The 15,973-nt window shown below is 37.5% G+C and overlaps 1 protein-coding gene across 4 annotated transcripts in view; it reads right to left on the bottom strand.

The window, feature by feature from the left end:
• The window catches only part of RGL1 (ral guanine nucleotide dissociation stimulator like 1), a 266,263-nt gene that overhangs the window by 76,586 nt on the left and 173,704 nt on the right, over positions 1-15,973 (bottom strand). For all 4 annotated transcript variants that reach the window (XM_045452657.1, XM_045452658.1, XM_045452656.1 and 1 more), the window contains one exon: positions 10,567-10,775. In XM_045452657.1, coding sequence (XP_045308613.1) covers positions 10,567-10,775 — 209 coding nt within the window. The remainder of the gene's footprint in view (positions 1-10,566; positions 10,776-15,973) is intronic.

Here is a 15,973-nt window from a genome sequence, read left to right as displayed (position 1 = left end):
ATCATATTCAAACTTCAGAAAATCAAGACAAAGAAAAATCTTGAAAAAAGCCACAGCAAACAAAATAAAACAAAAACACTTTACCTATAAGGGAACAAAAATCAGAATTATATCCAATTCTTCTCAGAGGCTAAGCAAGAAGAAAGTGAATGGAAATATTCAACACGTTGAGAGAAAACCCCACCAACCTAGAATTCTGTACTCTTCAAAACTATCCTTCAAAAATAAAGGAGAAATAAAACTTTCTCAAATGAACAAAAACAAAAATTGAGGGAATTTTTAGCCAGTAGACCTGCCTTGCAAGAAATGTTAAAAGAAGTTCCTCAGAGAGAAGGAACATGATATAAGTCAGAAATTCATAGCTACATAAAATTCACACAAGAAAAAGCAGACACTCTGAATAGACCTATATTAAAGAAATTGAATCAATAATCAATATCCTTCCAAAACAGAAAGCATCAGGTCCAGATGGGTTCACTGGTAAAGTCTACCAACATTTAAGGAAGAAATTATATCAATCTCTAAAACATCTTCCAGAAACCAGGATCGGAGGGACTACTTCCTAACTCATTCTATAATGAGTTGGCCATTATATAGGCCAGTATTAACCTAAAACCAAAACTAGACAAAGACATTATATGAAAAGAAAACTACAGACCAGTATCTCTCATGAATATAGATACAAATATTCTCAAAAAATTAATAAATCAAATCCAACAGTGTAAAAAAGAATTATACACCATAACCAAATTGGATTTATTCCAAGTATACAAAACTGGTTCACATTTGAAAACCAGTTAATGTAATCCATAACATCAATAGGTTAATAACAAAAAAATCACATGATCATATCAACAGATACAGAAAAAGTATATGACAAAATCAAACATTCATTTGTGATGAAACTCTCAACAGACTAGGAATAGGGAAAAATTTCCTCAACTTGATAAATAACATCTATAAACATCTACAGGTAACATATTTAACAATGAGAAACTCAAAGCTTTCCCACTAAGATCAGGAACAAGGGAAGATGTCACCTCTCACCACTGGTTTTAAACACTGTACTGGAAATTCTAGCTAATACAAAAAGCAAAAACAAAACCAAGAAAAGGAAGTAAAAGTATACAGATTTGTAAGAAAAAAAATAAAACTATCTTTCTTTGCACACTGACATAATTATCTATGTGGAAAATCTGAAAAAATCAACCAAAACCTCTGGGAATGAAAAAGTGATTATAGGGGCACCTGGGTGGCTCAGTCGGTTAAGTGGCCGACTTCGGCTCAGGTCATGATTTCGCGGTCCGTGAGTTCGAGCCCTGCGTCAGGCTCTGTGCTAACAGCTCAGAGCCTGGAGCCTGTTTCGGATTCTGTGTCTCCCTCTCTCTGACCCTCCCCCATTCATGTTCTGTCTCTCTCTGTCTCAAAAATAAAAATAAACGTTAAAAAAAATTAAAAAAAAAAGAAAAAGTGATTATAATAAGATTGCAGAATACAAGGTTAACATGCAAGTTAATTGCTTTCCTATATACCAGCAATGAACAAGTGGAATTTGAAATTAAGAACACATTACATTAGCACTTCCCCCAAAATAAAATACCTGTGTATAAATCTTTTAAAAAAATGCAAAGGATTTTACAATCCTTTACAATCCTAAACTACAAAACTCTTATGAAAGATATCAAAGAAGAACTAAATAAAGAGAGAAATGTTCCATATTCATGGATAGGAAGACTCAATATTGTCAAGATGTCAGTTCTTCCCAACTTGGATCTATAAATTGAACCCATTCTCAATCAAAATCCCAGCAAGTTAATTTGTGGGTATTGAGAAATGGATTCTAAAGTTTATTTGGAGAGGCAAAAGACCCAGAACAACCAATTCAATATAGAAGGAGAATAAACAAAGTCTTAGGACTGATGCTACCTGACTTCAAGACTTATTGTATACAACTACAGTAATCAAGACTATATGGTACTGGTGAAAACAAATAGATCAGTGGGGCAGAAGAGAGAACCAGAAATAAACCCACATGAATACAGTCAACTCATCTTCAACAAAGGAGCAAAAGCAATACAATGGAACAAAGATAGTCTTTTCAACAAATGATGAGTGATAGGAGAACTGGATATCCACATGCAAAAAAAAATTAATCTAGACACAAACCCTACACCTTTCATAAAAATCAACTCAAAATGGATCACAGACCTAAATGTAAAACAAGCTATAAAACTTCTAGACAATTACTTACGAGAAAACTCAGATGACCTCGGATATAACAATGTCCTTTTATTTCTTTTTTTAATGTTTAATTTTTGAGAGAAAATGAATACAGGAGTCATGAGCAGTTTGTCCACCATTATATTCAGACAATGGAATATTACTCAGCACTAAAAAGAAATGAGCTATTAAGCTGTGAAAAGACATGGAGAAGCTTAATTACATGCTACTAAGTGAAAGAAGTCAATCTGAAAAGGCTACATACCGTATGATTCCAACTATATGACATTCTGGAAAAGGCAAAACTATGGAGGCAGTGAAAAGATCGGTGATTATCAGGGACTGGGGTGGGGGAAGGGAGAGATGAACAGGCAGAACACTGAGGATTTTTAGGGCAGTGACACTATTCTGTATGATACTATAATAATGAATACATGTCATTATACATTTGTTTAAACCCACAGAACATAGAACACCAAGTGTGAACCCTAATGTAAACTATGGACTTTGGGCAATAATGATGTGTCAATGATTGTAACAAATGTACCACTCTAGTGGGGGATGTTGACAGTGGGGGTATGTGTGGGGGCAGGAAGTATGTGGAAAATCTCTATACTTTCCACAATTTTTGCTATGAAACTTAAACTTCTATAAAAAATAGTCTTTTAAAAAAAGTTTTTTAATTTTAAGGTTTCATTTTATATTTTTTGAGAGAGAAAGACAGAGAGAGAAAGACAGAGACAGAGAGAGACAGAGAGAAGCAGAGCATGAGTAGTGGAGGGGCAGAGAGACGGAGACAGAATCTGAAGCAGGCTCCAGGCTCCGAGCTGTCAGCATAGAGCCTGATGCAGAGCTTAAACTCCCAAGCAGTGAGATCATGACCTGAGCCTAAGTTGGACTTACCCGACTGAGCCACCCAGGTGCCCCTATTTAAAAAAAAAATTTTTTTTATATTTATTTATCTTTGAAGGAGAGAGAGAACGTGTGTGTGAGCAGGAAAGGGGCAGAGAGAGAGGGAAACAGAGGATACGAAGCGGGCCCTGCACTGACAGCAGAGAGCCCTATGTGGGGCTCGAACCCACAAATGGTGAGATCATGACCTGCGCCAAAGTCAGACACTTAACTGACCGACCTACCCAGGTGCCCGCCAAAATAGTCTTTTAAAGTACTGTGTTGACAATAATGGTACAAGTCTTTAGATTTGTCTATCCCACTAAATGGGTGCAGATTCTGGGTAATGTTCACTATAGTACCTTCCAACGCAAGGGCTCATGACAGACATGAATAACATATAAAGCATTATTTACTTGTTAGATGGTTCCTAACTGCCACATACCATTCCTCTCTAAGGATTCAGCTGTGAACAAGACAGACATGGTCGCTAAGTAGGGAAGACAGTCAAGAAATGAGATAGATAAATAAGAAAGATAATTTCAAAAGTATTAAGCTCCATGAAGAAATCAAAACTAACGGTAATCTCCTAAGCACTTAATATTTGCCAGCCACTATACTAAGAACTTCATATTATTGAGCTTAAGCCTCATAATAACCCTATATTAGGGTTATTGTTCATTCTAATGTTAGAGATAAGGAACCTGAAGCTAGTAAGATAAAGTAACTTGTCCAATGTTGCAGAGCAAGTCAGGAGTGCAAAACTGGTATCAAATTCACTTTTGACTCCTGAACCCATTACATTCTATGCTTAGCACAGGAATCTCAAAACTAAAAGACGGGAAAATTGCTTTTCCCATAAAGTATCCTAAAACTCTGAAAGGAAATGGAAGCATATTTGGCATTATGACAAAATCTATGGAAACAAAATATTTTCAAGCTTCATATTTTTTTAAATTTTTATTTTAATTCCAGTTAGTTAACATACAGTGTTATATCAGTTTCCAGTGTACAATACAGTAATTTAACATTTCTATACATCATCCTATGCTCATCACAAGTGCCATCCATAATTCCCATCATCTACTTAACCCATTCCCCTTCCCTCTCTCTTCTGGTAACCATCAATTTGTTCTCTACAGTTAAGAGTCTGTTTCTCATTTTCTCTCTCTCTCTCTCTCTCTCCCACTCTCTCTCTCTTTCTCTCTCTCTCTCATTTTTTATCTTTGCTTGTTTTGTTTCTTAAATTCCACATATGAGTGAAATCATATGGTATGTCTTCCTCTGAATAACTTATTTTGTCAAGCTTTATATTTGACTGACTCTTCTCTGTGCTGTGGAGAAACTGGCTTCACTTAGTAAGATCAGCTCCGTTCTTGCTGGTTATTGGTACATCCTATTTTACATATGAAGGTGTTATTATTCCAGGCATCATAAAGTATGAATTTAAGATTACTATCTCCATAGTGATAATATATTTGCATAAATCCTCCAAAACTTTCTCATTTACTGTACTCTTGTCCTCCAAGAAGAGTCCTCTTTGGGAAGCAGCAGATTCAGGTTAGTGGATCTGGCCGGAGCACATCGAATAAACAGAAACACTCTAGACACACAGACCCAGCTGTGACCTTGATGGTCCATGACCTATTTAAACACCCCAAATCACTGGCCAACATCCAGTTTTGTTTGGGTAATATCCACCTCCCCAAATCCTCTCTTAATTGTCTCTGTCACAGAATCTAGTTCTTATGTCCCAAGGATTGTATCAATTTTAACTATACACATTGATTTGTATGGTGATTTAATGTTACTCTTCCCCACTAGCCATTAAGTATGAAGAATACAGGAGTCATGACCAGTTTGTCTACCATATACACAGCACCTTGTACAGTACAGGATGTGGTACATATTAAACATCTGGTAACTATCATTTGAATAGATGAATGAACAGGAACATTGATGTTCAAGTAAATTGCTCACAACTATGTGAAGAGAGTAATGTAGTTTCCAAGGAAAATCAATTGAGGATAGCTAAGGGGTATCCCCAAATCAGCCCTTCCTTTAAAATGGCATTAACAAATCAAGGGAAGTGATATGGTATGCTTAGAAAGAGATTCTAAATCAGAAAGAGGTAGGTTTTAATTCCAGCTCTGCCACTCACTGATTAAATGTTTCTGGGCCTCAATTTTCTCATCTGCAAACATGGGGGGGGGTAATATAATGATAAATAAACTGAGATAAAGCCTGTGAAAATGCATGGCCAGAAAACATGGATAGAGGAAGTAAGTTCAAAGAGCCACTGAGTTAGTCTCTTCTCTGTGACCTAAGCAAGCAAATTCAAGTCAGATTGGTCTGAAAGTACCATGTTTATGGATGCCTTCCACCTTTATCCTCTCCAAAGGTCCTCTACTGGAAGAATTCACTTGCTACCAAGAGTCAGTTCAGATTTGCCCAGTCCTTCCCAAACTGTGAACTGAGCGCCAATAGTGACTTACCAAAAGTTTCTGGAGACCTATTCACCACTATTGTTTGTCTTTGGAAGTCTTCTTACTTCTGATATGAAAGTTACAGATCAAGGAGAATGATCAAGAATAGGCCAAAAGTAGCTAATGACAGCTGTCTGAAGAAAAATCTAGCTATGTGTATAAACATTTCATGGTCCTCAGTGAGGGTCACTAGCTGAGACGGGATTCTCCCTACATTTGAGGTTAAGTATTTTCAGTGGTACCTAACTCCCTTACTTTTTTTAAGGGTATGGTGGGAAGAATATATGTTTAAGTGGAATGTATGTGTGAAGTTAGAGAAAACAAAATCACAAAGGCCTAACACAAAGAGCTAAGACGCAATCCAAAACTTTCTCTTAGGTTAAAAATGAAGTCTGTGAGCCCTAGAATTAACTGAACCATGGTGAGAAGCACAGAAAACTGGATTCTTGGTGAACTGCCGACAACTCCAAGTAAGAGATAAAGCAAACGCATGGAATTAGCCATATATGACTTCAAGCTGCTTTCTATTGGTCAATCACAAGGACTCACGTTAGCAGAATGAAAAAATGTATATAAAAGGACTTTTTTAATTACATAAAGCTCCATACAAGAAAAGCCACATGATTGGAAGTCTTAAGGAAAATCAAAGTTTGACTTCAAATAAGCTTTCCTCTGGGGGCACAAGAAAGACTACAGCACCTGCCTTCAATCCATTCTTGACTTGTTAGGATTAGCACATCCTATAGTAACTTCCCGGTGTTGATTTCACAAAAGATAAGCAATCTACTATTAAGAAACTAAGAGAAATCATAAAAAGTTATATCAGAGACTCACAAACAACTATACCACAATTTACTAACAAAAAATAGTATATCAAACTCATCTTCGGGGTAGGTAAGTTTGTGCAATTTAATTGCTTACGTCCCAATTACAGACATGAAAACTCTCAACGGCCAATTTAAGAATCAAGTGTTTCACAGAATCTGTATTTTGGTTAAAACTGAACAAAGATGAACATCTGGTCACAAGATCTAAGTGAGTGGGAAATGGGAGAAATATTCATATTGAAGTGCGTACATACATGGACAAATCCACATTTCCATGGGGGAAGCAAAATAAACAAGATTTATTTCTCTGAACTTCCACAGAACACGTTACAGTTTCATTTTTTACACCACCTTAAGTGGTTGTCTACTTGTTTTATGAGTGTAAGCCTTATCTTTTGCAGTAAAATACTAAGTTCTCAGGGAGTGCAACCAGGTTTTGCACAGCATATGTAACTTGAAGGGTCCTCTCTAAGAAAAAGATTACAATATTGTGAATATAAATGATGTAGACGGTATTGCAAGTAAGTGAGGGTCCCTGGAGGTTAAGTACCAACAGCTTCACAATAAATTCACCACAAGGGTGAAAAACGACCAAGTCCTATATTTCTGTTTCACCCAAATAGTGTCTTGCTGAGTCCCGGGTATTTTATAGGCATTTGGCACTTGTTGATTCCATTATTTCAGAGGCAAGCAAAGGACAGGAGTAGGATATGAAATTTAAGGCCAAGCCTTGGCTCATCCAACAGGTCAAGATAAACCTTAACTCCTTCGTTCAGTTATACCTTAAATGATAGTTTGAACTGAATGTAATTTGAATTCATGTTGATTCCGTTATTTAATAACTGTCATCCAGTTAATCTTTTAAAAATAAAAAAATGTGTACCTCCTATAAAAGAACAAAGAGAAGATTTAAAAAATCATCAAATAAACGCTGGATGTACATGAGTCACAGACTAAACACTCTAGTTCCTGTGTGTATGTCCACTACTTATGATGAACAGCTGGAATTCACGTGCGCCTCTTTACTGGCTGTGGACATCTGTGGCCTATTATCAGTAGAGCTACCCATAAGAAAAAAGAGGTTGTCAATTCCAAAGAAAACTTGTAGGAGTTTTTGATGTGTTGACCTATTTCCTCATACTGTCTGCATATACTGCATCCTTTCCATATATATGTGACTAGAAGGAAAATTCATACACTTCTCCAAGCTCTATTTATAGGTGTTGATATTACACAAGCAAACAAACTATGAAAGAAATGACTTACTAATCCCACAAGTTTATACTCCAGGCTTAACATTTTTAAGAGCTTAACATTTAAAGTGCATACAAAAAAACTACAGAACTTCTTATCTATGCTGAAGTCCAGAGTTATGAGACCCAGATCAATGTATGATAAAGGATAGGCATTTTTCAATGTTCCTGAATATGAACATATGAATAAACGTTGGTCCAGATGATTTCACTCTACATTGCATCTATGAGGAAAATACCTTGAGAAAAACCCACTGTTATCAATAATTGTAAGCACATTGGAATAGAATTTTATTATTAAAGGCCTTATTTAAGACTGATAGAGATGACCACATAAAAATTATTTTAAATGTCTTCATGAAAAATATTAATGAACAACTTTTAAAACCAAGGGACAAACTAGGAGAAATATTTTCAACAAAAATAATATCATAATATATTATGATATATCAAGCAAAAAATATCAAGCAAAAAAATATCATAATATATTAAACAGTTATAAGTAGATGATAATAGTCCCAAATAAAAACAAGTAAAGGACATGAAAAGATGTAAACATAAACACACAAAATCCCGGTAAATGTTTTAAAGATGCTAAACCTCACTCACAAATGTAAGAAACTTAAAAAAACAATAAGCTATTTTTCAATGGACAGACGACAGTAGAGATGGTTTCAATGGCAGAGATGAAAATATTCACAGGTCACAAGGGTGTGGGGAAAGCAAGGGAACAGGCCGCTCATTCTCTGTGACCAGAAATGTGGTTGGTGCAACTTTCTGAAGGACAATTTAGCAATATCTTTCACGTTTTATTGTATTTTTTTAATGTTTATTTATTTTTGAGACAGAGAGACAGAGGTGAGGGGGGGAGGGACAGAGAGAGAGGGAGACACAGAATCCGAAGAAGGCTCCAGGCGCTGAGCTGTCAGCACGGAGCCCGACGCGGGGCTCAAACCCATGAACTGTGAGATCATGACCTGAGCTGAAGTCGGACGCTTAAACGACTGAGCCACCCAGGTGCCCCAATATCTTTGACATTTTAAAATATTTATATATTTTGTCCCATCCACCACTCTTCTATGAAATGATCCTACAGAATTCTCACACAAGTACTTGGAAGGTATATATTAAAAGACACTCTTTGCAGCATTGTTTAAACATTTTAAAAACAGGGGCACCCAGGTGGCTCAGTCAGTTAAGCATCTGGCGTCAGCTCATGTCATGTGATCTCAGGGCTCATGAGTTCGAGCCCCACGTCAGGCTCTGTGCTGACAGCTCAGAGCCTGAAGCCTTCTTCAGATTCTGTGTCTCCCTGTCTCTCTGCACCCCTCCCCCTGCTCTTTCTCTCTCTCTCAAAAATAAACATTAAAAACATTTTAATACATAAAAATTTTAAAAACAAATTAAAAAACTGGAGTGAGCTTAACTGTCCACCCATAGAATAATCTACTCAATAAATACTACTAAAGCCACCAAAAAGAATATGGTAAATACATCTATATGTGATTTTGAAATGACAATAACTTACATTTCTTGAGCTTTCAATATGCCAGCCACTGTTCTAAGCCTTTCACATATGTTAATTCTCTTAATGAATAAAAAATCTCCAAAACAGGTAAGTAAAAAACCAAAGTTGCAGAACAGACTGTACTATGATTCTATTTATGTCATATAAAAATATTTTTTGATAAATATCATATATGAATAAATATGATATATATTTATATAAATGTGTATATATGTACATGTATATAAGCCCAGAAAATTTGGGGAAGAATACAAAAGGAATGGTTTACAGTGATTACCCAGGAGGAATGAAAAATGTTTACTTTTTATAATTTTCTGAATTGTTTGAACTTTATATACATGGATACTCCTATTTTTAAAATGTTAGTATGTGTTAGCTGCCTAATTAGATTATGGTCCAATTTTCTTCTTCCCAGTTCTACAATTTTTTAAAAGCCTAATAAAAGATATTTGGGGAAATGTAGCAATATGAGAAAACATGAATGTTTCTTTTTATACTCTTCTATGGGCACAGAACACTTCAAAATTCTTTAAAAACCTAGTTAAAAGTCAGTATTCAACTACTCCAACAAAAAAAGCCTATCTCATTTCCTTTCTTATGCAGGAAACTCCAAAATATAAGGATTTAAAATGACAACTCTTGTGTCTCTAAAACAATTGTTTGGCTGATGGTTTTTCTTCCTCCCAGTATCAAGTCAATTTAATAACAATTTATTAAAAGGTCAAGTTTAATTATAAATAAGGCAAAACTAAGGAGGGGAAACAGAATTATTAATGTGCAAAATATAATATACACTGCTCTGCTATCTGTAACATATGACCTAACAACATAAACCGAGGATAATATTCAGAGAGCAGTCACTGCATTGTGATTGTTAATAATATTATCATCATCATTATTAAAGCTGCCATCCATTAGATTCTTCCTATGGATCTAATACTGAGCTCCATACTTCACACATATTAGCATATTTAATTCTCCCAACAACTCAGTAAGATTCCTAGTTAATTGCTTACTTACTAGAATAATATAGAATCATTAAAATATGGAGAAAATTTTAGGGGGGCAAACAGTAACTGCAATCTATACACAACGGAGTATAGATTCATGGCAGGTACTCCCAAATATTTCATAGAGTTTTCTATAGATTCTTCTAAGGTATATCTACCAGAAATAAACCATAATGTGGCTCTTGAAAAGTCTTTGTGCCACCTGTTCCAAAGTTTGTTCCTTCCAGTGGGTCCTTTCTCACACATCCCTCTCAGCATACCAAGTGCAGGTGAGTCTGAAACTCAGGTCTTCACCCTGCACAAGGCCTTTCTCACGTTTCTGTCATCTCTCAAACTCCTTTGGATTCTTACCTGTCCAGCAGCAGCTCCAGCACCTCTTTGGTGGAGGCAAAGCCTCTGTATGTTGACAGAAAGATGCTGATATAGGTAAAGTCATTGTCCCCAAACGCTGTCAGCAGGTTCTCCACAAGCTTCTCCAAGGTGCCAGCTTTTATGGTCCTGATCTTACAGGTCTCATATTGACTGACTGTGTGTCCGGGAGGCAGCTGGTCCCCTTCAACCTGTACAAGAAATTCATGATCATGATCAGGCGAAATGCTCCCTAAAGGAAAACCACAATCAGTGGACCAGTGGAAGCATAGACTATCATGTTTTCTGTGCTCTTAATTCCCCTCAAGCCATGTAAAACAATCCTCTCACCCATGGGTGTAGTGGAGTGAGGAGGTGGTGATGATATTCATGCTGCTTTATTTCATAGTGCTTACACCTGCCTCTACTAAATCCCCTATAAAGAATTAGGTTGCTGGCCTATTTTATCAAGAATGTTTTCCATGACCCCAGGATCAAGTTTAGCAAAAGTTATCAATCATCCCCTTTGTACTGTTCCATGGTAAGTTGTCAAACTCATTCTTAAAGACAGCTCCTACAGTGGTGGAGCAGACTCCTACTGGCTTTGGAGAGCTGACTGTTAAATTTTTAGGATTTGTATGAGCCGGTTGACATCATATCGCTAGGCTGAAAAATCAGGAGTATATTCGGATATCTACGGAGATGTGACCATGATCCGGTGTTCTTCAGTCCACAAGAAGCAATATCCTTCCTGATTGAGTATCATGAGCCATCAACGTAACTGACCAAGAAGTGGCTTATACCAAGCGGCCCTCGGGTAACCTCTGGGGAGTAATGGGAAGGGTGGATGGGTGTATGATCTCTGATTTCTGGAGACTTGCAGCGAACAAGAAAAGACATGTGCTCATGAGAAGTAGCCATCACATGAGAATGAAACTGCAAATAATATTGGCAGGTACAACTGCACAAAACATAAGAACTGACTATTGATAAAGATATGTAAAGCTTGAACACTGAGTATGAAGAAAAACAGGGGTGTGCCTTACATCCTACAATAAATCTGCACCTAACAAATGATACAAAGATGCAATTTTCAGCTTAACTTGTCCTTCATAAGCATGAAGATGACCTACTGAGAGGATCCTTTTCTAAAGCAAATAATCATTGTCAGTGATGCAAACAATAGCCCGGCAGGTTTTGTGAACTGTAAGTTTGAATTGTTGTATGTCAGCTTTTCCTAAATTGAAATAACCAGACATGCGAAAATTGAGGAAGAGGAGCAAAGAAGAGGGAACCGAATCTCTAAATGACGACACGGTGCTAAGTAGCATGTTTGCTTTCTCTTCACCTGGCCTGCCAGATGTTAAACCACTGGAAGGAAATTAGCTGGCAAGATTGCTTCCAGTAAGACCGAAATGGTGGCGATCGCTTTTAGAAAAGGGTTAGAATAGCTTAATGTCATTATGTCTAACTGCTAACAGGACTTAACATTAAGACTCAGGCTTCCACAGTGCATGACTTTATTTCTTTATTTCATTCTCAAAGGATACTTTCACTTTACTAAGGGAGGGATCTGGTTTGGGCAAAATACCAAATGTTTCTGCAGACCTCTTCTGCCCGTTGACTCCAATCACAGCCTGATAACTGTTCTTTATCACTGTATATGTAGTTTTAAAATAGGCCTAATAGTATCCACCTATCCTCCCGGGAGTGTCAGTTCACTTTAAGCTGAAACAATAAATGAAAAGGATATATGGTTTCAAAGTCTAATTACTTGTTTTACCAGTTAGTACAGTGCTGCAGTGCTGCCCTACGTGGGTGCTGGTAAAACACTAGTTCTGAAACAAAAGGTCCTGTGGTCAAGTTTGGGAACTACAGAGCAAAACAAGGTCAAATACATTTCTTTACTACAGAATTTCTTAAAGTCTTCAATATGCTAACATGTTATGAAACTCTAAGAGAGGGATACGCAATCATGATACATGATCCTTCCAAATGGAGTCCCTTTACTCTCCCAGCATCTTGCAGATCATCAGGATGAACATACTTTGGAAAATGTTAGCTTAGTAAGTCACTGCGATGTGTTTAAACCATAATTCACTTTTGCCACTTTTCACTAAAAAAAAAAAAAAAAAAAAGACATTATAAAATACAATGTTAATTTTTATCTTCAAACATCTATATATCCCTTTGACGTCTTTCTTAATACCAAAATGTAGGAATGTTTTTTCTATGTTTTACTCAAAAGATCTGGTCCCAAACAAATGATCAGCCTGGTAATATTAAAAAGCAGCTTAAAAAATATGCTTCAGTGTCAAACGTTAACAATAATGAAAGGAATGGCTTCTCATTCTCCAGGGATATTCAAGCTCTAGTTCTAAATCAAGCTTCCTCACCTTGTGACAATGTTCCCTTACCAAACAATTTTGTAATTTGAGGATTCTCCTTTTACTCACAATGCAAATTCCACTTTACATATTTTCTTATGGAAAGTAAAAGCTATTTTTTTAAAAGAACTGATTTTTCCCTGAGCACCGATGTAGCCAAAATTTCACACACAGAGAAAAATGTTTGTCAAAGGGCCTGATGAAGTGGGTCCCCTTTCCTGCCAGAAAGCAGAGTTGGCAGGAAGCCAAGGCTCTCCCTTGGGAATGGAATCCTGTTACTCATTAACCCAGTCGCTTCCTTTTGGTCCTCCTTTTCCTCTGGAAAAAACTCTCAATATGCTTGCCTGATCCCCATACCTACCCAATAACGGTTTTTGTCCCTCAGTGTTTGCATCTGTACATTAGGAAGAACCATGTTTGAGCTAAGAGAATAGCTAATAAAACACTTTGACTTATTTAGATTTTAAAATTTTTTGGGGCACCTCGGTGGCTCAGTTAGTTAAGCATCCGACTTCAGCTCAGGTCATGATCCCGTGGTTTGTGAGTTCGAGCCCTGCGTTGAGCTCTGTGCTGACAGCTCAGAGCTGGAGCCTGCTTTGGATTCTGTGTCCACCCTCCCCCGCTCGCTTGCTATCTTTCAAAAATAAATAAACATTTAAAAAAAAAAAGAAAAATATTATTCACTAAGTGCAATGAGTGAGCATGAGTGACAATATAAAATGAAGCACAGGAATTGCTCTGGTGCCTAGAATCATTCTCACAAAAAAATTAACAAGGCACGTTAAGGTGTCAGAACACTTGCTTAATGCCATTTTCTGCACATTTGCTAAGCACCCTAATATCAACTTGCTAGAACAGAGGGAAGATTTTGAAGACGAGTTCTAATTTACCAACACTCAAGTGGAGTGTTTCTTTGTGACACAAAAATTTGGAAATTATCTGCTTGTTACTGGAATTATTTTGAAATAAAATTACATAAAAGCGAAACAGAAAACGTAACTCTGCCTTATGGTCAGACTAGAGGAAAATTTATTAAATTTTAGTTTAGCAAATTTTTTTGCAGCAAAATACTCGACAGCCATAGGACCCTTTTAAGAGTTTAGGATCTCTTCTGTGTATAATATCTCAATACCTTTGAATCCTAGTTTAAAAGAAAAGTGAGGGAGGCAGGGACCGAGCCTTGGCAGACAAGTGTTTAATAACCCAGACTCAGAGAGCAATACACGGAGGGCTGAGCCTGCCCTCTGGGTTAGCACGCTAACAGGAAACAGCTCAATCTGGATTTAATCAGAGACCATCGTCTTACTGACAAGATCATGATACCGAGGCCACAAAAATGTTTCAGGATTTTGGAGTGGGGTGGAGGGGCAATCTCTCTGCCATTAAAAGTCGGCTTTTCCTGAGAGAACAAGCCTGACTCCTATGGGGTAAATATCTACAACTCTGCCCAACTGTCCTAGCTGAGGAATTTCCATAATTATTAATTCTGGCATGAGGGATGAGAGATGAAATGTGCCATATTTCAATTCTGTTGCCAGTCACGGAGAAATACACTCTTTCGCCTTCCAAAAAATAAACTGTTAACAGCTTCAGCGTTTCTAACTTGAAAAAAAAATTTCCTTCCATCAAAATAATACATCAGTCATCTGATACTTTAACAGGGGACATGCTACGTCCACAAGGTCGTTAGACTAGAGACAGTATGACGTCTTTGTCCAAGCCATGCTCAACCTTCAGAACGTCAGCTCTCAGGCATCCTGGCCTGAGCAGAAATGTAAACAGTGAGTAGTTTTCTAGTCATAACTCTCTGACAAAATCTAAAACCCACATCTAAGATTTTATAGCCTTTGGAAGGTGTGCTATACTCCTGGTTTCAAAAAACCCACCATCCAGCAACAAGAAACCACCATAGGTCAGGAAAGACCATGACGGGATGCACGAAAAAGCTCTGCGTCTGTCTGTATTGTTGCCCGGATACGTATAGATGAAATGTTCTTACCACGCAGAGGAAACAAACGCATGTATGTATGTTATGGCACATGGCAGACTGTATGGCAAGGCCAGTGCATCTGAGTATTGTGAGCTCTTTACACATAAGGCATGGAGAGATGCAAAGCACCGTGTACAAAACCCTAGGGCAAGTGATGTCAACTTCAGTGTGAGCTTCTGGGCAGGTGATGTCAAGTTGAGTGTGAGCTTCTGCATTGTGTGAACTTTCAGGTATGAACTCAATTTTTTTCTAGGTTAAGTTTGCCAGGATGCTTAGATTTTAATTTCAGGTAAATAATGAATAACAAAATAACTTGTGGGGCATAAGTATGTCCCGTGTAATATTTAGGACCTATTCATACTGAAACATTATTTGTTGTTTATGTGAATTTCAAACTTAACCTGGCACACTGTATTTTTATCTTTATTTGGTAGCATGATGTTAAATGCATACAAAGAGTACAGCATGGATCTCTCTTTTGTTTATTTGGCCACACATTAACTAACAGTACTGTGGGTCAGGCACCGTATAAGATAGTAGAGACATAAAGGTAAATAGTATGCGGTTCTGACACCCAGGTTACTGGGTCTAGTGGAGGAAACAGACACAAAGAAACCATTATGATGCGAAATGAGGAAAAAACAACAACAACCCCCAAAACAAAAAAGGAGAGATAGACAGGCAGATACCATGGAAGAACCAGGAAGGACCCAACATAGAGATGGCATCAAAAAAGGCATCCTAAATAGGGGATTCCGACACCGGGTTTTAAGTTATGAGTTAACAACGGTGGGGAGGACACAGCAGACAGAGACACCAGCACAAACAAAGACATTAAGAAAAGAGGTGTGGGCATCTGGGTGGCTCAGTCCACTGAGCGTCCAACTTCGGCTCAGTCGTGATCTCATGGCTCATGAGTTCGAGTCCCTCATCGGGCTCTGTGCTGACAGTTCAGAGCCTGGAGCCTGCTTCAGATTCTGTGACTCCCTCTCTCTCTGCTCCTCCCCCACGCACACTCTGTCTCTCTCTCAAA

Source organism: Leopardus geoffroyi, chromosome C3 (genome assembly GCF_018350155.1).
Source record: "Leopardus geoffroyi isolate Oge1 chromosome C3, O.geoffroyi_Oge1_pat1.0, whole genome shotgun sequence".
NCBI classification, from domain to species: domain Eukaryota; kingdom Metazoa; phylum Chordata; class Mammalia; order Carnivora; family Felidae; genus Leopardus; species Leopardus geoffroyi.
Note: the sequence above shows the minus strand (reverse complement) of the source record. Positions and strands in the feature narration are given on the sequence as shown.